Raw genomic sequence first — 27845 nt, forward strand, 5'->3', positions numbered from 1 at the left:
TAATCGTACGTGTCCACAAGCCACGGTCCCTAATTTTCCCTGCTTTGGTTAGGACATTTCCTTGTGTCCTGCAAATGCCTGCTCATCCTTCAAGGTCTGTCGTTGAAGAGTGTGGGCTTCTCCTTCTCCGTCCTGGCCACATGAGCGCTCAAGCATTTCTTCCTCTGGATCCCGGAGACACAGGGATGTGAGAACACTGACCTAGACTCCTGGACTAGGAGGGTCAGACATGCTCCACCCACCCCTGCCAGACAGAGGAGAGGTGAGGGAGCTGGCTCATGGGAGGTCGGGAGATGGTTGCCTGGTGGAGAGCTTATGGATGGATCTTTCTGGGAGCAGGCACAAGTTATGCAAAAACTGCAGCTATAGAAAGACATGCATGTTCTGAAAGGTGAAAAATTTAACTTAGCTGGACTTGTGCGTGTAGAGACGGGAGATGAAGCTGAAAAGTAGGATGGGTCAGACTGCAGTTTTCATCCTAACAAATGAGTTCAGGATTTCGTGCATGGGCAGATTTGGGCCGAAGGGGAGACACAGCTCAGTTGTGGATATGCAGAGTCCCAGTTGCATGTGTAGGTCCCCATAGCGGCAAGTGACTTGACAGTTAACCGGAAATCCTTTACAGCTAAAGAGGTTTGGGTTGGGACTAGAGACCTCAGCTCACGTTGAAGCCGTAAGAATGAACAAGATGATGCCTGAAGAAAGTGTGAAAACTCTAGCTACCGAACAGCTTGAAACATCAGCCACTGGTTCATCATTAGTATAATGTAGCAATTCAGAAAAATGACACAATAATTTTCTTATCCCATTGAGTAAAGAGCTCTCTTTTTTCTTTTAAATTAATGTTACAAAAGTACGAAAGTGCTTAGCATAGATTTTTCTCAGCCATCCCAATCCACACCTAATGGAATCAGAGGCAGTATAAATTTCACCCCTGGGGGTGAGAGGGTAATTTAGATGCTGTATTCCTGTCAGACTGTCAGAGAAGGGCTGCCAACTTTGCCAATTGGGTGGCTGTTTTGTAATTGAGGCACAATAAATCTACGGCGAGTAATTTTCTTCTGGAAACTTGAATTGCCTCCTTAGCAGAGTGATGCGAGTTAGATTTAAGCCGTGGGGTTAGAGGAGAGCTTTAGAAAAGACACCCAGGGGACTCTATTAATTGCGCTCTCGTTTTAAATGTAATACGGTTTTTATTCACAGGAAAGAAACTTCAGCAGTCAGTAGTAAATTTCCTACAGACACCAGCATGTGATTTAGAGGACTGAGAGATGCTTTTGAGGTTTTGTTCAGCAAGGCAGTGGAGACTGCGGTAACACAGCTGCCGTCTCCTGTCCTGCTTTATGTGTGCGAGGACTGACAGGCAGGGAGCTCGCTCATTTTGGACAAACCTTGAGTAGGGCTCAGAATCCATAAGCTAAAAGTAGCAGGAAAACAATAACAGCAAGTTTTGACATAACGCCCCTGTGTGCCAGGCCCCACCCAAGCCCTCTGCATGAATGAGCTCCCTGTGTGGCCCAGGACCTGGGAGCTGGGCCCCACGGTGAAGTGACACAGAGACGTGACACACACTGGACCATGTGCTCTGCTTGAGCACCGACTGTGTGCCAGGCACTGTTCTAGACTACAGTGAGACCTCAGTGCACGAGGCAGGCGGTGTCCCCCAGTGCCTGACTCCTTGGAGCTTATATGCCGAGGGTGAGGATGCAGGACTATGGTTAAAATGATACTTTGGGATAAAAGAATATTGCATATAACTTACAACTAGGGTGTTTAAACTGGATGAGAAATTCTTGGGGAAGGAAATAAACCATTAGTTGAATCTGATAAGCCAAGTTAATTAAAATCTTTTCAGGCATACACTAGCCAAGAAGACCTATTTTCTTTTTTTAATTCCCTTTCACTATAGAAATGTAAGACTGAGCTCCTGTGCCAAGACCAATTTAATTCATTTGCTCAATTACAAGTTAAAAGAAAGAACTTTCGCAACATATTAGCTGTCTGCTACTTTGGGGTAAAGACCAGCTGAATTGATGAACTTTGTGTAATGATCTGTTGCTATGGCAACATGCTGCCCAGTGAGTGGAAGAGGGCATTTCATCATTACCTCAGGATAATGGTTGGAACAGCAATTGATGCAAATACAAAAGGTTTTTCTTTCTTGCTACAATACCTCTGGGTTCATGAGACAAACCCTAAAAATGGCTCTTGGATACAGTGTTGGGGGATCAGAGTCAAATGCACAATCAGAAATACAGTATTTTAGCTTGTCACGTTAGCAACCTAGGATCTGCTCTGGCTCACCAGCCCTGTCACAGGTAACCCTTGTCAGAACTGCCACTTGCCCCTTTCACAGTTTTAATTTCTTGTACTGGATTTAGCACACAGAAAGCTAAATAATAAACCTTCCCTTAAAACATAATAAATCTTAGAGAAGTGATAAAAGAAAAATGGTGTCAAGGGAACAGATTTAACTGTCCTATGCTTTGCAATAACCCCTACATCTTCGTGTCACATTTTCCTGAACTAGCCCTCTGTTTGTTTCTTGGTATGACTTTTTTTCTTATCTTACAAAACAAAAACATTATAGATAGACAGATAGATAGATAGACAGACAGACAGATAGATAGATATACACATACACACATACACATATATATGTTACACACACACACCAGGTGCCAAAACAATGTATACACATTTTAAGAGATGTTATCTATGCTCAAGCCGTAGTTTGACATAATCAGAAGTATCTGGAGGCTGATGGTAACCACTTTGAACACCTCTTGTAATTGCAGAAGTCAAACGTGACTTGTATTCATCTTTTGTTATTGGTATATATTGAGTATTACAATTTTAATACAGTTTTCCTTTCTTAAAATTTGTGTATACATTTTTTTATTGCACATTACAGGAAATACATATATTTTTTCTGTTTTTTGGATGTGCTTCAGGCGGCTATTCTTAGAAGAATTAATTTCTCTGCATGTTTTTTCATTGCTCAGGGTGCTCAAGGTCATCAGAATTGGAGTCACTATGCTCATAGAGTATAGTGACTTTCACTTTGTTATTTGTTTCATTGTTTAAGCTTTCATGAATCGCAGATGGCAATTCCAATCACATACAAGTTTGAAAAATCAAAAATTGTTTTATACATAGCAGAAGTGAGTGTTTTATTGAGCTGACCATGTTTCTATTTCCTCCTTCTGTTCCTCCTTCCTTCCTGCCTTCCTTTCTTTCCTACAAAAAGGATTTTTTCATAAACTCTTGAATTTTGGTGAACTAAAATTCTACAGATCCTCCAAAAAAAAAATTAATTATAATCAGCGACCTTTTCCTCAGATCCTTGACAGTTCATTCTTGAGCACTCATTAGCTCTCTCTTCTTTGCCCCCAAAGATCATATGAATGACTGTATAATGTTTATCAAAATGCATCAATTTTCCACACTGTTACACTTCCACTATCATCTCCTGCTTCTTCTATAACCCAGGACCCTCTGTATAAGACATTCAGTGAAATAAATGTCAATATGTGAAAAATACTGGTCTGTTAATGTGAATCTTATGTTGTAATCACACAAGGTAAAATAAAATTTGAGACAAACATGTAATGCTTTTGCATTAGAATTTGAGTCATAATATCTTAGGGAAAATAACCTGCAGTCTACTTTTGAGATTTCTTTGAACAAATTATCTGGATGACGAAATCCATTTTTCTGTTTCTTACTCTTGCCTTGGAGCCCTGTGCTAGTTTGCTCGGGCCGCCACACAAAGATAATGAAAAACCACAGGCAAGGTGGATTCAACAACAGAAATTTATTTCTTATGGTTTTAGAGGCTGGAAGTCCAAGGTCAACTTGTGGGCAGGTTTGGTTCCTTCTGAGGCCTCTCTCGACTCACAGATGCCTCTCTTCTCGATGCGCCCTCACATTTGGGTACACATGTCTCTTGTAATTCCCTCTTCTTGTAAGGACACCAGTCATATTGGATCAGGACCCATGCGTATGACCTCACTTGAACTCAATTACCTCTTTGCAGGTCCCATCTCCAAATCCAGCACATTCTGAGGTCCTGGGGGTTAGGACTTCGACATGGATTTTCGGGGGGACACTGTTCAGCCCATAACAGTCCTTGTCTTATTATAAAGCATATTTTCACACCAAATGAGATTATTATACTTAACCATCTTTATCAAGATGCAAAACAGAATCTCGTTAAAACTACTAAATCCATGTCAGTTAGCAAAATGAACATTGAAAATTAGGAAAATGGCAGCTGTTTTCCCCCAGAGTCAAACATAGGTTTCATTTTCAACCATTAATAACTGAATTATGTACATTAGACACTACATTATATGGAGCTCACGTCGCATATACATAGCAATAAGTGGTTTCAGGGTCTTACTTTAATTGTCAACTTTTTTGTTTGCACAGATCTTGTGTCACCTTAAACCTTTTCAAAAATAGAACTGAAATAGAAAGTATTTTGTTTTTATCAGATTATTCTCTCATTTGCTTCCTGAGCTTATGGAAATGAAAGCCCCAGGCTTGATAGAAAAGTCAGATCTACCCTGGCTTGGCCCCACTTGTACATTAATTATCTGTGCTTGAATTCTTTAAGATAAGCACCTGTCTATAAATCATGGCTTAATCTTTGCCTCAAATAACGGCTACCATTAAATACACTGTTTTATCAGCCCACCTGATCTTTGAGGAAATCCGCAGCCATAGAATTACCGACGCACGTTATGGGGACTGCATAGTACCCTGGACATACTTTCAAAACAAAAACGTCTGTGAAGATTTAGAAACCAGCATGTGACGGAAATGAATTGGACCTAAATTCTGGCCCAGTGGCCTGTTCTTTGTAACTCTACCTTTCAGGGCTTTGCTTTCCTCACCTGTAAAATTTAAAATATTGCTGTAGGTCCCTTCCAACCCTAATATCCTGTGACTGTTCAGAATTGCAGGTTAGAAAATAAAATGATCTCAGATGATTTGCGTTGAGAGGTGACCATACCAACGGGGTCACTCATTGTCCCCAAGAACTTACCTTGTTAGATTCATAAAACAGACTGAATTAGGAAAATTAGGGTATTCTGTTGTTCTTTGTGTATATCCAGTTATCCACCTGTGCTTCTTCATGTGAGCTTAATTTGGGGATGAATATATCAGTTTTTATTCTTGTTTTGCATTAGCTTAAACATGATGCTTCAGGCTGCGGGTGATGAATGGTCACATCGCCTCCACCTTTCTGTTTGGGAGATCAGTCAGGGTCATAAGTTTTCTCAGCAAAGTGATACAGAAGCTACACTGCAAGAGGAGGGGACTAGGTTATGTGTTTTACGTGCCGTTAGTCAGTCATCTCCAACTCCCGGCGACCCTGTGGATGAGTGACGTCCACCATGTCCTGTCCTCACAGCCCTGCTTGGCTCCTGCAGACTCCCGCCCGTGGCTTCTCTTACGGCGTCAGTCCATCTGATATTTTCTTCCTCTTTCCTGCTGCCTGCTATCTTTCCCAGCATTATTGTATTTTCCAAAGAACCCCGCCTTATCGTAATGTGCCCGAAGTAGGACCAAATAGGACCATTGCAGTATTGTGATTTTTGCCTCCAGGATGTTTCAGGCTGAATTTGCTCTGGGACCCCCTTGTCCGTCTTCCTGGCGGCCCAGGGCACCCGCAGAGCTCTTCTTCCACACCACGTTTCACATGATTCCATTTTTTCCCTATCAGCCTTCTTTGCTGTCAGGACAGACTATGGAGAGACAGAATGGTTTCCTATGGTCAAAAGTCTCAGACAAAGGTGCAGAGGTTCTGAAATGATGTGACAACAATTGCATTCACTCTCACAGGACATCTGTCACTTGCCGGTGGGCAGGTGAGGAGTTAGGGACCAGCTTCTGATCCCAGGGCTGCACTCACTGGCTGGGTTATTGGGAGCCCTCAGTTAACTTTTGAAGACCTGCAGCCTCTTACCTGCAATATAAAGCCCAGGGCAGGGAATGCCAAATATTTGTGGAGGAAGAACATTTCTTCAGAGGAAATCATATGGCAACGTGCAATGTGAAATGCAGTCCAATGAAGCTGGTCATATTGTGGGTTGTGACGTTGTTGTCTGCTTTGGGGGGCACGTGGGCACCTGGCTCTCCAGAGCTGCACTGAGACACCTCTGCATATCTCCAAACTGTCCAATCTCATGGCCACAACCTCATGTGGCTACTGGACCCTGGAATGTGGCTAGTCTGAATTAAACCCAGATTTCAAAGGTGAGAGAGGAGCTGGAGGTTATGAGGGTTCAGGCCAGGTGCAGCCCGTGGATAACTCAGTACTGGTCCCAGGTTGGCACCTCATGCAGAGGGTCCAAGGCAGGAGAGGGGCGTGGTCACAGACTCAGTGAGGAGAGGAGAGGGAGTATTCTGGGGACATCCAGGTGAGAGAGGTGTCTACTAAGGTGACTGTGGGCACAGAGCGAGAATAACGTGCAGGCTGAGGAAGAGAAGGCTTCCAGGAAACAGAGCTTCCTACACGGCTGTGGGGGACGTGAACTCCAGATGTGCTGGCCCTGGTGCCAAGGGGCAGGGAGCTGCAGGAGGCTGCCCATGTGACCAGATGCTTCAAGCGTGAAGGACCCAGCTGAGGCATAGGTGGCAAGTCTACAAGGAGTACCCTTCTCTGAAATGCCAAGCCCTGCAGTGTTGTTGGAACCCAGTCAGCTGGAAAAGCAGATGCAGATGTGCAGGAAACATGCTGAAAAGTTATGATCAATGATAGTTATTTCTTTTGAATCAAATTATTAAAGATCTTTCAAAACGTGGGGCTTTCATCTGCAATTGCTTAAGAATTTGAAACGCCTGTGAGCCTATTGACATTCGAACTATTATTTGGGCAGGTTCCTCACAGAACAATCCATCAAAAAGAAATAATCAACAGCAAGGAGTCTTTGTTACACTGTTGAGTAGGATTTAGTTCTGTAACCATGGTTCCCATGCAAATAGTGTAACAATAGACAGGCAGTGAAGATTCTCCAGCTGGGCTCCCATCTCCTTTGTCACCGCTCCACCCCCACCCTGCACAGCTATAAAACGTTTCACCCCAGGAGTCTCTTACTTAAGCTCTCATAGGAGCCTTTGTGGGTGGCGGTGGCCCTTTTCTATCCTCTGGCACAGACAATGTCTCTTGCTGTCCTAATGTCCCAAAGGGCAGCCAAAAGCTCTGGGCCTGTCCCTCCTTCTGAAGTGACAGTCTGTCACCTCCATCTGCTGGTGAGGACCTCCTCTTAGGGTATCGTGGCTGAGACATCTGCGCTAAAGTCACCTTCCCCGAAACGTCCATCTTGTGACCCGTCATTACGTTGGTGCCGTGGGTTTATTGATGCACTGTGCCAGGCAGGCAGAGCCGGAAACCTCTGAAGTTGAATTTCCCACCAGCTGGGAACTGGGGTCTCCAAGTTAAAATAAAGTTGACTTACACAGTAAACTCAGACAACTTTTCTTGCACACGTAAGTCTATGAAATGTGCGTTTGTTAAAATGTCTGCTGCCCTGATCCCAGGCTGCTCCCCCCTCTCTCGTGCTCCCACACAGGGCCAGGTACCAGGTTTTTAAACATTGCACCATCAGCATAATTCTGTTTATGCTTGAACTTTCTCAAAAGTAACATGTTTAACCAGCTAGCTTAAAATAAAAGTAAGCAATGGTTTACTAATACTGCATACATGATTACACAGTCAGTTCATGATAAATACATGTTCACTGGAGATGTTTCAGATGTATACATATATTTAATAAATCGAGGATAATATGTGTCTGTATATGTATCTTTAAATGTCTTCAGACTCTAAGGACTTTCACAGAAACAGAAAACTGAAAAGAAGTTTCTGTCCAGAGTCTTCTGAGATTAATGGTTGATGGGCGGCCAGACAGCCAAAGGTTCATAATTTACTTGTGGCTTTAGATAACACTTCACCCTCATTTTCTGTGTTTGCAGAATGAGAGCTAGAATGCTGGGAACTCAGGACCCCCGTAGGTTTTATTCAGTCAGTACCTTTGGGATGATTTGTGTAATTGATGATGGCTCTGAGAGGTGTCTCTCAGGCTGGGTTTCAGGCCCTGGATGTGTGGGCTGCCAGCAGGGGCCTTGCCACAGCACACAGGGACAGCAGACCTTCAAATCTGTGTCTGACCCATGGCATAGACCGTGCCAGGCCCCTCCCTGGCTGAAAGGACCCTTCTTTCGTGCCCTCACAGCCAATCTGGGACATCTACCTGGTTCAGGAGACACTCATGCTCGGGCAGTGCTTCTCGCCAAGGTTATAAAAAGTGAGCAGAAACACGCAGTAAGCAGAAAACCTGGAGATGGGAGGAGAGCAGGTCAGGAATGGATGTTTACATGAAAGAAGAATTTGGGGAGTTGAAACCAAGGAAAGCATCCCCAGGCAGAACATCAGAGAGAAGGAAGAAGGAGGTGATCTAGACAGGGGAGGAAGAGAGACCAAGGAGGGTGTATTTTCCGGGCAGGAAGGAAAGAGTGCAGCGTCTTGGCCTGGGGTCTGCCCTGCTGGGGCGGCAGTGTCAGCCCCTGTCTCTGACACTAGGAACCCCAGACTTTCTCTTGTGAGTTCCTCTCACCGGATGTTACCCACGGGAAGGTGCAAAGCTGCTCCTTTGAGCCACAGGAAGCTCAGCTGAGCTCTGGCCTCCAGACTTGCAGCAGGACGAGGCATAGTGGTTCCCTTCCGACTGCACCTTAGCTCCGCTGATAGCTCTGAACAGGACTGGCTCCTGGGCCCACATCCAGCTCTGCCAATTGAGTCGGTTTGGGGTGGGGTCCAGGCGTCGGCATTTGTAGAAGCTCCTCAGAAGATTCTCTCTGCAGCCAGCCTGGAGAACCATGGGTGCCTTGTGACTCCCTCTGACCTTGTTTCTCTCCTTTCCCGCTGCCTTTGCAGATTACGGCACCATTAAGAAAGTGCGGGCGCCGCTGACTGAGACCTCAGGCAGCTGTTTGCTGGAAGAGGTGGAGCTCTTCCCCGAGAGGCGGGGGGAGCCCATCAGGAGCCTGCAGATTCTTCACAGCCAGAGCGTCCTGTTCGTGGGCCTGCGGGAACACGTGGCCAAGATCCTGCTGAAGAGGTGCCATTTCCACCGCACGCGCAGGTAGGGCTGTTCCGGGATCCGTCCTGGGCACTGGTGCCCCTGATAGATATGCCACCAGAGAGTGGGCACAGGAGCTGGAAGTCACTGAGGTTAGGTGACAGCAGGACCGTGGCGGTGTGAGTCCCGCATCCCAGGATGCGGAGTTTTGATGCAAACTGATTTCCTGTGATGAGAATAACCCACTAGTATCCATAGAGAAGGAGCCATGTTATAAACTCTGTGAGCAGCTGTTGGGGTTATAGGAAATTAGTGCATTGTGACGCTCAGTGATAACACTGACAGTTGGTGTTCCTGTGTTAATCTGGCAAATGAGTTTTGTTCATTTGTGTGGTGTGTGTGTCTGTGCATAAATTTGGATAGAAATCAGACAGAGAATGACATGAAGGGTGCGTAACCTTAGCACAAAGCTAAGCCCCCCAGAAGAAGCAACGGGGCACCCCGTTTCTGGGCAGTCCTCGCGGTCCTGTCCTGGATCATGCAGGCCACAGGAGGAGGAAAAGGGAAGGGGATTCTTGCAGACACGAGGGAAGCTGAGTGCCATCACTCCTGTTCTCACCACCCACGCTAGTCTGCGCCTCTGCCCTGGGGTGTCGACTATTGACCATAACGGTGTTTGAAGCTCAGTTTGGCAAAACGCAGGCCCAGGTGCTTGGGAAACTGACAGGTCCTGTATACGCCACACACATTAATATTGGGGTGTTGCATACTCGTACATGACCTGGTCCCCGAAGATTGCCCCTGGGGAGTGCACAATCTCCTATGTTCTTGGGTGTCGGTGCTCTTACTGATTCCATTCCCCAGTGCAGTGCATCAGTGCAGATTCGGTGTAGAAATGGATGCTTGGATATATTGCCCACAAACACTGTACACAGATCACTGTTTCTCGGACAACGCGGCCTGAAGGCTCTAGCTTTGGGCTCTGAGGCTGAGAGTCACATTACAGACTGGCGTGTGCTGTTTCTTACGCTGGAAACAGAAGTGTTGGAACCTCACTTTCTCATCTAACACATGTGAGTTGCAGTGAGATCAAGTGGACTAATGTGTACAATTTAAAGGACTCTGTAAAGTGGGTAATCTTATGCCGAAGGAGTTTTGTGGATAATAAAAATTATTGCAATATCCCTTTCTGGATGATTCTAGAAAATGAAGTCTATACTATCAGGCCTCCTTTGCTATCAGTGTGTTAAGAAGTAACATTAGGGACCCCCAGCTAATAAATGCTATTGTGAGCATTTATACCAAATAGTGATATTTATGAACAACTATCTTTTACAGAGTAGCTCCTTTTAGCCTAACTTTAACCAATGGCTGCTTAAAATTTGTCCATATTTGTGTTCCCTGCAGGCCTAACTTAGGGCAGGAATCCTTCTGCCCAGTGGGTGCCAGGGAGGCTTGGGGTCTTGCCAACAGGCCCATCACAATTGAGAACGCAGTTAGAAGGGCACCAGTCTTATAATTCCAGCCCAGTGAGCTTCAAGTTCAAACAGTGACTGCTCTGGGGTGTGACACAGGCTAACGTGCAGGAAGACACGGGTACATGTCAGGTGCGTTAGTGACAGAAGGAGTGTTGGTGGCTTGCCGAGCATGAGGCCATCCATCCTTCCATGGTGCTTTCCTTCCCTAAACCGGGGTTACAGGAGCTCAGCAACTTGGAGGTTAGGAAGCTAAGTTTTGCATCAGATCAGAGAAGCCAAGTGTCATCGTACCCGCTCTTGCCTCTTCTACAGCTGCACGCCAAGCGCGGTCATGGATCCACAGGAGCCTGCTGCCATCGGGGCAGCGGCAGAGAGGAGCTCACAGTCCCTTCCTTCTGTCAGGGAGAAGAAGGCCCCTTGTCTGTCTGCATCAGGCTCCTGCAGGGAGAAGATTTGACAGTTACACCCAGAGCTGAATCTCCCTGCTGTTTACTTGCTCACTCGCTCAGAGGGAAGCAGCGACAGATTATAACTTCACTGTAAACGGCTAGATGGTGGCTTCTGTGTGGTGTGCCGACACTCAGCTGGGGTAGTGGTATTTTACCTTTAAATATTCCAGTTGAGAAAAGAAATTCTAAAGATTTAACTCAAGAGTTTCACTGGATTCTTTCTGATATGTTTCTCTACCATCCTCTTTCTATGGAAAGACAGAAAACACACCCTAGTTAAACTTAACTGGAGAAAATAATCCATTTTTAAGAAACAAATATCTACATGACCAGATTTTTTTTTTTTTTTATGAATTATGGGGAAACATAGCATATTTTTTTCTTTGACAAATACGATTTTCACTTTTCAGAAATATGCCTAAAGAAGTACAATGAATAGAAACAGAATAACAATTGAGTAACAAGTGGATACTAATGTCTTTGTTAAATATACTTTTTGTACTAGAATGTAAGTAATTTTATTTGTTTCTAGTAAATCAGTTTTATGAATGAATTGAAGTGTTTAAGAAGAGAAATAGAACTTAACTAAGTTACCTGTCTCTTTGCAAGTCGTATTCACATTTGTCATTTTTTTAATGTTTTCCGAAGGCAACACGTATATTGTTTTAATAGGATACCTATTAAAATGTTTATAAGTGATAATAATTGAGACCAGTTCACAGGTTTCTTTTATGTATCTGGCAGTGCGCTAGATTTTATCACCACTTAGTCATATACCCTGAGAGGAAAGTCGCGTATCTTCTCCGTTTTGCAAATGGTGGCTTAGACTTTTGGTGACCTGGCCAAGTCCACATAGTTCACAAGTGACATGAAACCCAGGTTCCGAGCTGGGACTTTCTGCCAGCAAGGCCCAGGGTTTATCTGGTTCTCTGTGCTGCCCCTGGTACAGTGAGGATGTCATGTTCATGGTCCAATGAGGACGTCATGCTCATGGTCAGATTTTACAGGGACGACCTGTTGGATGGCGCTTTGCGTGTGTGTTACTGAGAGCCTGACCTGGTTAGAACCAGCACAGGCTGAACGCAAGTCTCCTGGCAGCCAGTCGAGGCTTCTTCCCATTAGTTTCTTCTTGACTGTGCTAGACCCAGCTGGCCAGAAGGAGCTCTTCGAGAATGAGTCTGCATTCTGCACTTGTTCTAGATTCAGGAGCCTCAGAGGAGGCTGAAACCCCGCATGCCCGCCCCGTCTGTGCTACGAGCGCCTTGTAACGTGGAACAAACACGCAGCATGATGCTTTAACCCCACACAGCTGTCCTCAGAAAGTTATTTTGAGGGAACATTTTAAAAATACAGTTTAGTCAAGTTTGACCTCAAAAAATAGTAAAAGTTTTCATTTTAGCTTTTTTTTTTTTTTTTTTTTCAAAACCACTTAATAAAGAGCATGGGGAATTATGTAAACAATCCAGCTCATCGGAACGGGTAGCTCCCTCTGGGGGTGTGGAGAGCGAGAGGAACTTTTCCTTCTCTTGTGTCCCATTGTACTCGAGGACTTATTTACACATATATGTACTAGTTTCATAAAGTGATTTAACATTTACTGAATTTAGAGGAACCTGGGTATCAGGACAGGCCTGGATATGGGTATAGCATATGACAATGGGAGGTATGTAACCTGATGCCGCCCTGTGGGCACCCCCCCATCTGCACCTGGTGCACATTTGGTGTTCCTCCATAGTAGCATGAGGTCTTAAAGTGGGAAAAATCTTCCTGGGGATACACAGGATGGAGCAGCTAAGGACCTCTGCCTGCATCCCCGCCTGGTGGAAATACCAAGGTCAACTCACAACCTGTACTTGCAGGAAAATGGCCTCTGGCAGGGAGCTAGAAGAGTCCCCCTTTCCCTGCCTCAGGAAGGAAAGAATGGTCACAGGACTTGGGCTGTAATAGTCATGTCCAAAAATCAGACTGTATTCCCTTTCCTGTCTGCCTGGGGAAATACTGCAGACTTCCAACTGGTCTGACAGGCTGCAGCTCCTAGAATTTACGGAAAGGGGGAGTGTTGGTGGGAGTGCTTTTGATACAGACTCTTAAGTCATCTTAAGGATTGTGCATTAATTAGATCAGTGGGTGGGTAAACTGTCTCTGTAAAGAACCAGGCAGAAGACATGTGGACCTCATGGGCGGGATGGCTTGGGCTGCGACCACGCAGCTGTCCTTGTAGCCTGGAAGCAGCCGCGGATCAGAAGGGCCAGGCATGCTTGTGTGATAGTCAGGCTCATAGAATCATCGCACCAAACAGCACAAGTCACTTTTGGATCCAGACAGTTTATTACTTTCATAGATAACAAAAGCAGGAGCAGAAGAGGTGTCAGCTACCCATGGGCCTTTTCCCGCAGGACAACACCAAAAGAAAAGGGGCCAGGTGACAATGCAGGATGAGAACCAGTGTGCCACGTTGCTGAGGAGCCAACTGGTGCTGCAGCTTAGGGCCACAGCCTGCAGCTTTACCCCGGTGGGGCAGGCGGGGCTGAAACGCTTGTACCCAGAGGCAACGCAAAGTCTCATGACAGCCTCCCTGGAACAGAGGCAGGTGGCAGGGAAGCAGCCTTGCACACACAGCTCCTCAACTTGCCCCATGTGCCAGGATCCAGGAGGATCCCAGGGCATTCTGCCAAAACTTAGGTCAGCTGTGGTTAAGCCTTGTCCTATGCGGGGACATGAAAAGCCACCAGAGTGCCAGGGCACAGCATTCCCGTACACTATGTTTCAGTAAAACTTCAGGTGGTAGGTTGTCACTTGCTGACTCCTAAATGAGAATATCATCATCTATGCCTTTTGAATGAATGCATGTGTCTTAAGACATGCTATACATTGATTTATAAAATTAGGGGTTATGTTACATAAATTAATTATGAAATTACCTAAATTAACTCATGCCCTAATATTTTCTGAATAGCATGTATTTTCTACCCTTCAGACACTTAACTCATAAAGTCTTTATTTTTTTATTTGACACCCACCACAGTTATGATAAACCTGTCAGATTGTAGAGTGAGCATTGTATAGATGAGGGATGGATCTGAATCAGAGAGAGAGTATCCAAAGACCCATCCCTTATGGAACAGAAATGAATTCTGCCTACTGCATGCCAGGGCAGGTTCAATCAGTCTCCAGGGACAGAGCTCAGGAAGGCGGGCCACTGTCTGCCTTTCCAGTTTCATTGCTGCCTCCTACATGTCCTGGCCTCAGACAGGCCACGTAAATATTTACCAAATTAATATGTGGAGAGTCTGCCTCTTCCCTCTCTGCTATTTTGCTTTAAAACCTAAAAAGAAAACCTAAATTCTTGTGAAACAGTTAAACTCTCTTTACAGAGAAGTGTAGTGATATAAAGCATTAGCCAAAGGATTGAAAACCCTTGGGTCTTAGCTGTTTGTTTTGTTTTATTTTTTTCTTTATATATAAACTAATTGGGGAGAAAAGCACAGCTGAGAACTGGAAGAATCATAGCCTACATATAAAACAGAAGAACATGCCTTTTACATTTGGCTTTCTAAAGCTGGAGGGAAAGAGGAAACCAGTGAAGAAAAGAGGAGGGCTCTATTTGTGAATGGTGTCATTCACAGTGTCATTTAGTTAAAGAAATCAACACCGCATTCAGAAAATTAGTATGGAAATTAGGGCATTTGTTCCTCGAAAGGACAAAGTTTTCAAAGGTGGAGCTAATTAGTTGGCACCTTTATCAATTAAGTGTTCTCTGAAGACAGCATCTATCTGATGAGAGAAAGACACAACTTACAGGGAGACATTGTAGGATCCCCACCAGGCCCCACACCAGGACAACTCTGGCCATTCGATAGTGAACCACATAAATAATCAGAAAGCCACTTTGACAAGTACCCAGTTTGCAAACTAAATATTCTCTCTTCGAAGGAATTTAATATTTTCCACATCTCAGTGTCTTGAGTCTTTGTTTGTGTTGGCTTCAGCGTAGTCTCTAAAGACTGTGCATTTTCCTTAGTTAATTCATTCCTAGTACATTTATTGAGCTTCACATATGCCAAGCGCCAAGACAGGCCCTGAGTGGAAGATGACGGATGAGGCAGTGCTGGCCCTGTCTTCATGGGGCTCAGAATCTAATGAGAAATTCTGGCATAAATAAAAATCTCCTGAATATCTATTGTGGATTCGAGCCAAAGAGGCTTAGAGTTGCCTTAGACTTTGTCTGCAAATCGATTTGTCATTTCAGCCCGATCCTGGACCACAGTAGGACCTAAGCCCCCAACCTCACATCCCTGTCCACTTACTTATTAAGTTATAGCTGAACCACAACCAGTGTTCCCGTGTTAAGTTTCCAACAGTAAGGTAATTAATCACCAAGTTGTGATATCCTTATTCAATGGATTATTCACCCAGTGGGTTATTCTGAAGCCATCAGACGATGGCTATGTACGTATGTGTGGCATGATAGCCACTGAAAAAAGGAAGCTATTCTGTGTATGTCATCATTGCAACTATTTAAAAAAATAGAGGGGGGCAAAGACGAAGTACATTCACCAACATGCTAATGACGAATGACTGTGAAGAGCACATTGTAAGAGGGGGCTCAAGGGGGGCTGGGGCTGGAACATGGTATCTCCCAGCAAAGTCACAAGGTAACACCCCCAGGTCCTGGACAGAGTGGACACGGAACAGACAAAATGTGCAGAAGGCGAAACATGAATATGCATGAACCTGACTAGGAACTTAAGAAACAGAAGTCATTTTCCGCAACAATCAGGGAGAAATGGTGTCGTGGAGCCTGAAGCTGATACCATTTGGAAGGGGTTCTCACTAAGGACAACAATAGGAAATTATAAATACACAATGACCAGGGCCAATTGTACAGCCTCAAAGGGCCTCGTGAAAGAAAGAACTGAAAATTTCAGGGAGTAAAAGCTTCTTGAACTCCATGGTAAGTCCACCTTTGGTGATGATATAAACATAGTTTGATTGATGTAGACAATGAAAGCAAAGAAAATACATACATGAGTGCCGCCTTGTAGAGATGCCGTCGGATGCCCCTGCCTTTTCCAGGGCCCAATTTCTTCCCCTACAAACACGGTATGAGTACGTTTTTTTCTTTTCTTCTTTTGCCAAATATTTTCATGTAACAGTGTTATTGTTACAATGGAGAATCCTTTTCTAAGAACAAGAAAGTGCACTAAAGACATTCCATAGGTCAAACCCAGTAGTATAGGTGTTAGCTTTCCTTAGCTATTACATTAGCCAGCCAGCAGTTTGGGGTTCAGTTTTTTGTTCAGTTTCCCAAAAGAGCATGTTTCTGTTCCCTAAGTGGCCATCTTGGTTCCAAATAGTCAATCAGATAAAGTTTGAAAATCAATATAATTACCACCCTTTTGTAATTCAGTGGAGAAACACAACCATGGAGCCCACAACACAAGGCTTCATTATTTAATGTCTATTCGTCAGGCCTCCCGCTGTTGAGTTCCCAAATTTAAAACTATGTGAAGAACTCCACGGGAAAGCTTGGGCGGCAGCCATTGTCAGCCCCAGTTCCTTGCACTGAGTTATCCTGAACAGTAGTACTTGGATTTTATACACGGAGCTTCCCCTAAGATTTTATTTGCAGCATAGTTCAATGAATTAATAAGTCTAAGGGAAATAACCATTGCCACGTGTCTGCAAAATAGCTTGCCTATGGAAACATCATGAGCTTTGGGTTCACCTGGATCCTGGATTAGCCTTTTGCTGGGTGTGTGGTTATGAGCAAGGTATTCAGTACGTTACTGGGGACAAAACGACAGAGACTAAGTAGTGGGTCTGGCACTTAATAAGAATTCAGTGCAAGATGGCCCCTTTCCTTTCCTGCCTGCATGTTATAGTCAGTTCATGTAGGTCCTACTCGGCCAGCATAACTAGTGAATGGTCATTATTTATTTAGTCTCGACAGTCTTTTGGAGGCATGGTTTCAGAATTTTCCTTTGTTCTACTTGGAAGTCAAAATCAAACACAAAAGAAATAGAAAAATAAAGGAAAAGAAATCAAAATGCTCTTGTATGTGTGCTTTGCCTTCTTTACCCAGATGAATTTCATACTTGAAAGCAAACTGGCCTGATAAGAAATTGCTTTTCTGCCTTTAAACAGCTTCACTTTGTCTGAGAGGTACAGAACCCATCGGGCTGTTTCCACTCCTGCATTAAATTGACTTAATTTAACTGACCAGAGTTTAACTGACTCTGGTCTGTGTGGGCAAGTGCATTTTCTGGCAGTTTGTGAGATTCTACCATGACCACATTCTCTGTGCAGTTGAGTGATCTCAACATGACCCCATCCAATGGGCAGGAGCGTGTCTCAGTGGATATTCAGTAACCTCCTGTCTCTAGTAAGCATGTATCTATCTATCTGCACAGAGATTCAGGCACTGATGGAGGTGGGGCAGGGCCAGGTGTGAGATCCAAGAGCGCACCTTTGCTGCCATCACCAGGTTGGGGAGGCATCAGAGACCCCCAACTCAAGGTAGACACCACCCATGCCATAAGTGTGCTGCTGAGATGGGTGGCAGTTCTTCCCTTGGGATGGTCTGTGCTGGTACCAGGGTCCCTGGGCCTCTCAGCCTTATCTACTCAGTCACGGGCCAATTGTTAAGTTGGGTGAATTAGAAGGAGTCAGAATAGTATAAATTTGTTCTCTGGACATACTGTCCTTTAAGTTTCTGTGTAAAAATTAAGACATATTACTTGACATCTTGTGTAGCCTTCAGCTATAACTGTTGACACTTCAAACTCTGCTGTGAATTCTGATCCTTCCCATTAAATCTTTCACAGAAGGGTTTCCCGTGAAGAAACATGAGATGGACAAAGACATAATTGTGTCTTTACTTTTTCCTTGGTTGGTGGGGAGAGTAGACTTTGGAGATACCTGCAATTACCTGTACATTATAGAACAGAGAACATAGACCACCCAAAGTGCGAGCTTTTCTCTGAAGGACGTGGCCCATGATTCTTTTCTTTCCCTCTCGGGCACGTGACACAGCCTTTCCTGGTCATCACTCCAACGTCCCTGAGCTGCGAAGGGCTCCTGTTGGGCACTGATGCTCTCTATGCCCCTTCATCCTGGTTTTGGTCCCTGCACGCAAAACTGGCCGTAGCCAAGGCTGCCTTCCTTGGAGAGCTTCATCCTGGGGGCAGACGTGGCCTTTCCAGGAAGACTATGTTTGTTCTAGAGAAAAGTTCAGGATGATTGAAGCCCATGGGAAGGTCAAGATAAACAATCCCAGATTCTGTGCGTGATGCGTCGGTGAAGCAGGACCATCAAATAAATACTGATACTTGACATCTCCTTTGCACAGTATTTGGAGGAGCTTTAAAGTCTGCATCACTTACAAGGAAACCCTAAGTCTTAACAGGGCTTGAGGGCTCAGCGGTTCTTCTCCTCAAGCTTCAACCAAAGTCCGGCCTCCATTTATTCGGTTCTTCATACTGAGTTCTCTCCCCCGTGAGCACCTTCCCCATGCTGATCTCGCTGACAGAATGTTCTCATTTTCTGATATACAGCCAATGGCTGGCTTCTAATCATCTCATTGGTCCTAGTTTAAATGCCACGCCCCACATATTCCCTGACTTCAGATCCGCCCATCTAAATGGCGATTCCCCCTTTTGGCTTATCCTTGGCAACCAGCTATTTGGCTATTTATTGGTGTAATTGCCTAATGTGTCTTCCCTTTTCTAAAAGGAAAGTTCTTTGGGTTCAGTGACTGTGTCTGTTTTGTTCACTCCAGTACATCCACCACCTTCAGAGTCTGCTTCATTCATGACAAATGCTTTTAAATGTGTGCTGAGTGAATTGATGATGGAAACACTTTAACGTCCCGTGCTAAATGAATGCATTTTGTTAATACGGCAAAAATTCTTAATATCAAAAATGAACTGGTATAATGACAATTACTGTGACAGAAACAAGCCACATAAAGTTATCCACACTTAGACAATGTAATATGCGAGGGATCGTATTCGGTAATTAGCTCCCAATTTCCAGAAATACGGTGAAAAGATTTTAATGAATATACCTATTTTTCCCATTACTCAAATTAGCAAATAGCATAAAGGCCAACTTTAAAATGTCAAGGAAGAGTTTAGACCAATATTCATGTCATATTCCCGTAAAGAGGGAAGTAGTTTATCCTGCTTCTAGAATGAAGGTCTGCCTCTAAATGTGCATTTAGGTCGACAGCATACTCAGAATAAATGTGTTTTCAAATTTAACCTTCAGATTCTGACCAATATATTTTCTAAATTAAGATATTTTCAAATATCAGGGCAATATGTCAAGTGAGAATAGCCTAAGGTTATTAACAAAAATAAGGGGAAAACTATTTTAAAAGGTTCATCATACAAAGAAAAACATTTTCAAAGTGGAATAAAGAATAGCCATTTCATGGTGGCTGCGTTACCAGGAAGTCTGTGATTTTACACATGGTCTCTTTAAAAAAAGCACCTTCCAAAAATAATAAGTTATGATGACTTGTTTTCCTTAAAGTATGATTTAGAATAAAGGTAAAGCTCATCAGAATTTTGCCTGTGGTATGAAATATTTTAAGTATGGAAAACATATTTATATATAAATGGTATTTTTAATGAATGGGCATTTGTGTTTGTAGAGAAGTTTTAATATTTTAAGGGGTAAGTGGAATGTTAAGACCTGCAGAACCATCAGCATTATCAGGAGAAAGATGTTTTTACAAGCAGCTTTTCATTTAAAAGGGCTTAAAATATCCCATGTAACCCTGTGGCATTGTTTGAGTTCTCCAGGTTGCTTTGTAAGGGGAAGCCTAGGGCAGAGGTAGTGAATTGGAGGAATTTTCCCCTTTTTGCAATTTTAATTTAGTCTAATGTTGCTTTAATAAGAACCATGAACAGGAATTCAGGCCTTTTGAATAATTTCTCTACATGTAGCTTTGCCCTGTTGCCCACCAACGTGAAAATGGGATCAGACACAGAGAATTGTTGTGTGTGCTGTATACTGTGACATTCAGTCAATCAAGCGTCAGTTAGACTGGGACCCTGGGTCAGAACTGGCTGTCACAGCCCGGTGAGGTGGCAGCAGCAGGCAGACAGGTTCTTGGCTCTCACCCTTCGCCCAGAAGATCTGTCAGGTCACAGTTGAAGGAAGCTTCCTCTGGGTATCTTCCTACAGAGCAACGTCTGCACAGGTAAAGTTACTCAGGAGACTTACCTGACTCTGGGCCTAGTCACATCATGTGAAATTTTAGGTCATAGACATAAAACTGTTCACTTTCCCTGGTCTCACACTGTTATTAGTTTGTTCTCACCCTTCTTATCCTCTGAAGGAAAAAAACAAAAAAAAAGTCATTACTCAATCAGTATGTTTCTTAAAATGACAAGTTCTTAAAATTGAAAAAAATTTGGCACATGTTTCATATACAGGAGAAATTCCATTCAATGCAACTGATCCCTGGAATGACTTTTTATTTAAAAGAGTAAATTGTTAGAAATGATATTCCCAAACCTCAGGAACAAGAGATTTTGTAAAGATGATGCTCACACTCTCTGGTATAAACTTGTGTTTCAAAAAGGTGTTATCTGAATTCGATAGAAAATGGGAGAGGAAACCAAACACAGCTTCCTTGTTCTTACTCCTAAGCTGTGAATCTGTGTTGGTGTGAAGTTGGAGAAATTTTGATTAAAAGTATATATTTTTTGTTTCTTTGTTTATAATATTTTGGAGGGGAGGAAAGGAGAGTTACTAAAATATATATCAGATGGATCAAAGCTAAGGAGGCAAATGAAATGATACCGTGGAACAATCAGAAGGAATCGTGGGTAAATGTTTTTATGATTTTGAAGTGTAGAAACTTTCGAAATATGGCACAAAATCCAGATGCTATGAAGAAAAAAGATTCATCACCCCAATAAATTTAATAAAATTAAATTTAAAAAAAAGAAAAGAAAAAAGGTTCATAAAATTTACACAGAAAATTTTTAAATATTTGTATCTCAAGAAAAAAATAGTGACAAGTTGGAAAAGTAGTTGAAATGCTATTGACAGACTGACCTTTTTAACACAGACATTTTTGCTTCTCCTAAGCACATAAAAAGTACTGAAACCAACGACCCAATTAAAAAGAAACAGAAGCAGGAATTGGTTATAAATAGATGTCTACAAAAATACAAATACAAATAATAAGTACACAAACATACTAAATCTTAATCTCACAACCAGATAAAACAGATAACTAGAAAATTGTTTTCCATCTATCAGAAAAGGCTGTTTTTTTTTTAAACAACAGTACATACAGCATGAAACAGGGAGAGAAGAAAGAGGCACCGCTCATATTGTCGATTGGTACAAAATTATTAATACCCATAACTTTGAACTCATCAATAGAAGTTTGTCATGTGGAATTATGTACAAAGATGTGCATTCCAGCCATACGTTCAAGGATTTAAATAAATGTTGGTTCATCAAGGTAACAGAATACTATACAGGTATAAGGAATAAGGTAGAGCTGTATTTACTGATGAGAAGTGTCATGATACATAATTATGTGTAAAAAGCAAAACATGAGGTTGTGTGTACAGTCCCCTTTACATGTATTAATGCAATTGCACATGTAAATGCCTCGGTAGCCTGCTAAGCAAACCAAAACCTAAGCCAGAGTCAATGCTTTAAAATCCTGGCAAATGAAACAACTGATGGCAAACAGCCAATAAGGCAACTGCTTAAGCCACCGCCAATCACATCACTTCTTTGCTTTGCTCCCATGTCTTCCATAAAGTTCCTCCCTTAGCTCCTGTCTGGAACCTCCTAACCACTTTGGATTTGGCACTGACTTTCAAATTGATACATGCTCAAGCAAATTTGAAAATTTGAACGTGCCTCAGTTTACCTTGTAACGTGCAGGGTCACTTACCAGAAGTTCTACTGATGTCATGGTGACAGGTCATTGTGTCGCACCCCTTCCCACCTCAGCCTAGTCCTGCTACGAGAAGCACCAATGTTAACCTTGTCTGTTCATTTTGAACTTTTGGGGTTAATAAGTAATAACTGCATAGTAACTTAATCAATAATTTTGTACCTCTGTTGCTTGATTTATTGTCTTTAGTCATATCTTCCTCATCTGTAGGACTTTGGCTTTCCCTGCTTTGGTTTCTTCATTTTAAAGGGGGAATAAATGTAGTAGCTAATTAACATACTATATATTTATATTACTTTTTATATTTATATTTACATTATTCTAGGAGGTTTAAATGAGCTAATAGAGGTCAAGTTCTTAGAAGAGTGCTTTGTGCGTGGTTAACATACTTGACGTGTTAATCAGCATTATTTAATATGATTATTACTTATCCTACCTCGCTGGCCCCATGTTTGATTAATTGGTAACTATAGCATAGTCTCCCTCCCAAGTCTAAGAAGACGTTAGCACATCCACGCCGCTCTCACCTGTTTCCTCACATCTATTTCCTGCATATCTGACCTCCTGGCCTCTGAGAGAGAGAATCCCCAGGTGTCCTATGCCCTGCTTGCCTGTGGGGTGATCGGCCATATCATTTTGGCTCTAGCACTGTCACCCCTGTCTGCTTCCTCCCTCCCCACATCTACCTTCTATTGTATTTATGACAGGGACCAAAATCTTCACCTAATAATGCCCAGGTGGTATATGGACTCCATACTGAGACAAAGCTATAATAAAATATCCACTATCCGCAGTATTTCTGATATAATATGTGGAATGTTGTAGATACAGCTATATTAAACTACCATTAAATTGAAAAATGTAATACATTTTTAAGCTGCGGTGTTCAAAAGGAAGGCTTCCTTATTTTATGAAATTTGAACTCACCGTGTTGTAGGATTTTGGGTGTATTTGCTTGTCCTTCAGCCAATTTCATAAATATTGTGTCTTTGTTTTTTCATCAATAAAGTGAAAATAATACCTGCCTCATCAGAGTTTTTTGGGTGTCTAAATGATACAATAATTTGATCTATCACAGGAGGTGTTCAACAAATATTTGTTATTAAATAGTTGATGATAGTGATGGTGGTGGTATTTTTGAGCCTTGTAAAATTCTGACTTTAGCTCTGTTGGTGACACCGAAAGGCTCATGTTGGTACAGGTAGTCATTTGGTCATCTGCCCTCTATCTTAAAAAAAAAAAACTGTAGCTATTTCAATGCCAATTAATCATTTACTTTTAAATGGATATTTACCAATGTGGGCAGATAGCTACTTTCTCCCATCTTCAGACTGAAACTTTATTATAACCAGTTCCCATGTTGACTCAGAAGGGCCAGTAGGTGAAGCTGCCTCTCGGTTGACCCTTTGGCATGTGTTTCCAGCGCCTGCATTGGGGCCCAGGACCCTTACTGTGGCTGGGACGTGGTGATGAAGAAATGCACGAGCCTGGAGGAGAGCCTGAGCATGACGCAATGGGAGCAGACCATCTCCACCTGTCCTGTAAGTGTCCGCGTTCTCAGTCGTCTGAACAGTCTGTGCACAGGGACCCCGCTGACCTACGGGCCTAACCCACACTGCAATGGTGTCCACACAGTTTCATCTTACACCCTTTCCTGTACAGAGTCTGTGCTCTCTTACTCATTCAGCATTTAGCCTGCCGGAGAGCCACACAGGACACTGGCATAAGCTTTTTGTCTGTTTTGAAGGAAGTTTCTTAGGAGAACACAGTGCTGGTTTGAAAATGGGATGTACTGTCTCTGTTTTATTCTTGGATTTTTCTCTCCAGAGTTTGGTACAGACTCTTTTACCCTTGGTAGCTTTAATAAAATAGGAATGTCCCCACCCATCAGTTTCCCTTGGGAGCCTTAAATCCAGAAGCTGAGATAAGTGGAGCTTTTAAAGGACTGAACTAAAGGATATTACTGCCATTGAGCCCCATGGGGGGCAGTCTTGGAGATCCTTCTCAGGGTCATGGCAAGGTCTGGGAGAAACGGCCTGGTGTACATTCCCACAGTGAATTCTGCAGAAGGAAGAAAAACTCGCTCGCATTTAGAGTCACACTCTGAATCCAAGAAAACGGATCCCATGTGTTCCTTTGCCAATTTGTTTGTTTAGGTCCTCACTTACCAAGACCAGCTTCTCTTTTATTCCCTTTGCCTTTAGAACCTTTAGTCCACTAACCTCACATTCCTTTTTCTGTTCTCAGAGAATCTGAGCAAAGCTATTAACTCCTACACACTTGCAAATGTATTAAGCCACCTTGCTGCCACATAATTTCGGATCCCCTGCCTGTCAGCTCTGTGCGAGACAGGGATGAGGGGAAGCGGCACACTCCCATACTTGAGATCCTTGTGGTTTCTCAGATCTAGAAATGCCCGAGGCACGGGACCCTGCTAGTTCCATGACTAAATCCTGTGTTCGTGAAGACTGTGCTTCCATTTGTAAGTGGGAAAATCAGGAAGTGACAAGAGGAAGGCCAGGCCTATTACAACCAATGTCCTTCCCCAAAACGCCCCCAGGTTGAAACCATTCACTGCAGAGGTGAACATATAACCCCATCCAGGCGCAGGGCCGGGAAAGCTTTGCAAGGTCATTAGCTGCTTATCCTCGGGGTCGTTGAGCTTCAGATCTCGGATTTGGGAAGCCGACTTTCCTTGAAATCAATTTGAAACACGCCGGTGTTTAAGTTTCTTCTCATTCTGAACACCACTCTAAAAGGTGTCACCTTAAATTCTTTGCAGCTGGAGAAAACGTGCAATCTCTGAACAGTAGCCCAATGTACGGGCCACACTTTAGGAGTATTAGCGCTTCTTGTAGCTGTTTGACCTTGCATTTTTAGTGGTAAAAAGGGCAGAAGAATCCAGTAGCAGTTCTTCTTCTGTAATAAGGCCACTGATCTAGGGCCATGGTTGTTTTAGTGAGTATCTGAGACATACTTAATTATGTTATGGGAAATGCATGCTTACCCCTCATCCACTTGGTTTGTAACAAACTTATGCCTAGTATATTTCCACAGTCAAAAAATGGAGATGATCAGAAGTGACCAGAGGGGGTTACTAAAGTTGCCACTGCTGCTGAGAGGACCGTTTCTGTTAGAAACTCACGAAGGTCGGAGAGCAGTGTGAAGCGGGCCTTGTGCTGGAGCTGTCCCCCCGCCATCTCTGCTTTAAAAGTATGGCTGAGAGGTGGTCTCTGGTTCACTGTTTGTGAGACACACATAACCAGGTCTTCTTTTTCTTCTGGTACTTTTATGATTTCATTATATAAAACCATCCCTATCCTCTAACCCTGTGTTATGTGTCATATCTCCAGGTACACTTTAATGAATTAACAATATGGAAAGCACCCGACAACCGAGAATTATGTCACTTTAATCCAAAGAGGAAATAAAACCATATTTTTCTGATATATGTAGGCTGCCTTGTAGAAAATGGAAAATCCCATCTTACTCAACTGCTCTTTTAATTATTATCCTTTTCTAAAAATGTCTTAGAAAGAAATGAACTAGATGAAAATTATTAGCATTTATGTAGAGCAGTCTTAACGTAGAGAGGTATTTTTAAACGCTTTTCAAAATGTAATTTGCTTCTGCGCTTTTTTTCAATTTTTGACTGAAATGGAAGAAAGGCTTAATTTTATTGGCCAAATCTTCTGTATTTCATCATTTCTGATATGCCATGTTCATGATATATACTACTGTTTTACAAGGAGAAAATGTTGTCACGGATTGCAAGATGACAACATAGGATTGCATAAACCTTATAATCAGCTAAATACATTTATTTTGTAATATACATATGTTTATCCAACAGAAATTAAGCTTTAGAAGCTGAGGGATTTTTGAATGAGACCAAAGTGTCTTATATCCAATGTAAAAGCCCAGTTCAGTAATGACAAGCGGTCCTCTTAGGAGGAGCTCAGTAAGGTTAGAGGGGTGTTGAGGGTGCTGAGGGTGATATCAGATTCTCTGTGGGAACCTACCTTGTAAATCTCCCCGAACCCTGGACAAATGATGTAGTAGAACTGTGTTCCCCAAAGTGAGTGGTCCAGTCAAACCACACGCAGAGGCTTAGATCCTCTGTTTTCAAGAGTTCAAGTTGGTGACAGGACCCCCCAGAACCTTCCCAGACACTTAGCAAGACCTATTTGAAAGGGCCCTGTTTAAAAATATGTATGATTCCTGTGTCCAGGAGGCAGAGCAGTGGTTGACATAGTGATTAATGTTTTGGTTGTTTCTATAGATGTAATTGAAAGCATTGTTCTCAGGTTAAGAGGTGTGAAATGCTCGAGCAAGCTCTAAATGAACATATACCAATCTAGTGGTTCAGATTATATAGTATATGCCCCATATAACTTCTCACGTTGCTTAACGAGGCTCCCATAGTCTTAAGGATCTACCTGGGCTTTATTTATGCATGAATACCATCCACATCCTTTGCAGGTACATGGTTCCCAGCATACCGTATTGTATGATGAGTGCCTGTTCCAAAATATATCATGCCATAACTAGCAAAATACATAGACCAAAGAAGCACATAAGGTTCTTGCAATAACAAGATGCTTCCTAGGCTGTTGTGAAGTTGGCATCTTTAGAGTGAAAGGGGTATCTGGCAGTGGCTGAGCCCAGAGATCTCCCTTTAGATGGTGACACCATAGACCCGAGCCTAAAGGGTTTCCACAAAGTTCTATAGCTATATGGGGAAAGAAACCAGGATTTAGACCCAGTACATTATCATTAATCTAAAGACAGCGTCATTCCCAGCTGTCAACATCTCCCCAAAGCAGCGGCTGATACATATGTGGACCCAACGGTGTGACCCAGTGGTAACTCTGCCAACTATGCTCAGAGAGCAAGCGAGATGTGCTTTCTGGATTCTGTAATGATATCCACTACATATTTTTTTTAACAAATCAAGCACAGTTATTGGCCCCACATGTTTCCTGTTGATTTGCACAGAGCTTTAAATATAGGCCTGCGATTCTGAAATAATCATGGCATTGACTCCGCGTTTACTATGTCTTGATTCTCACACTAAATAGTTTACGTACATTACCTTCTATAAGGACTGTTGCATAAGACTTGATAAAAAAGGAAATCTACTGTAAAGTGGGAAAAAAGGAACTAAGGTTAATTGTGTGTCTACACCATGTGCTCAATGCTGCACTAGGCAGTTTTCAGTGGATTATCTCATTCAATACTCGCGATGGCCCCCAAAGATGGATATCATGGCTTCCAGTTTATAAATAAAAGAACGAGGACTCAGGCAATAAATAAAGATCGCCTCTATTCACCTGTCCTTTCAGAGGCCACGCAGCACTCCAGCAGTTTTCTTCAAAACGGCTATGTTTCCTTTGCATAACTCATTTATGGAGATAGACTTAGGAATGATATCAAATTGATGTTATAACACAAGGCAAGCCTTGTCAAGGAGCATAACCAGTATCCTGTTTTGTTACAACCTGTGACAAAAGATACATGAAACTTTGAAAATAAAGGCAGATCTTTTAACTTCTGAACATCATCCAAATAGAAACGTAAGACTTCGATGTAGTCGTAAGAGAGTGATGGCTGCAGTTCAGTGGGGACCTAAAGATATGCTCCAGGGACCCCTGTATTCATCAGGGGCATCTGCATCCTTGGGAATGGATGCATTGAATGGGGATGAACCGAAACGGGGTTGTGGATTATGCTTAACAGAAGATGGAGCTTCCTTAGCTAGCTCTTGGAAGTCCGTTATTTCCCAGGGGAGGGGAACTTTGGTGTTACAGAATTGGGGGTGAAAGTACATGAAACTCATTTCCATGATACTTTCACCAAAGGAGGACCTAAGAACTGCTTTACAGAATGA

The 27845-nt window shown here is 43.0% G+C and overlaps 1 protein-coding gene across 5 annotated transcripts in view; it reads left to right on the forward strand.

Moving 5' to 3' along the window:
- SEMA5A (semaphorin 5A) overlaps nucleotides 1–27845 on the forward strand; it is a 422672-nt gene that overhangs the window by 328305 nt on the left and 66522 nt on the right. For all 5 annotated transcript variants that reach the window (XM_074329093.1, XM_074329094.1, XM_074329090.1 and 2 more), the window contains 2 exons: nucleotides 8948–9155; nucleotides 23379–23496. In XM_074329093.1, the coding sequence (XP_074185194.1) occupies nucleotides 8948–9155; nucleotides 23379–23496 (326 nt within the window). The remainder of the gene's footprint in view (nucleotides 1–8947; nucleotides 9156–23378; nucleotides 23497–27845) is intronic.

This window comes from Rhinolophus sinicus, linkage group LG03, assembly GCF_036562045.2.
Source record: "Rhinolophus sinicus isolate RSC01 linkage group LG03, ASM3656204v1, whole genome shotgun sequence".
In the NCBI taxonomy this organism is placed as follows: domain Eukaryota; kingdom Metazoa; phylum Chordata; class Mammalia; order Chiroptera; family Rhinolophidae; genus Rhinolophus; species Rhinolophus sinicus.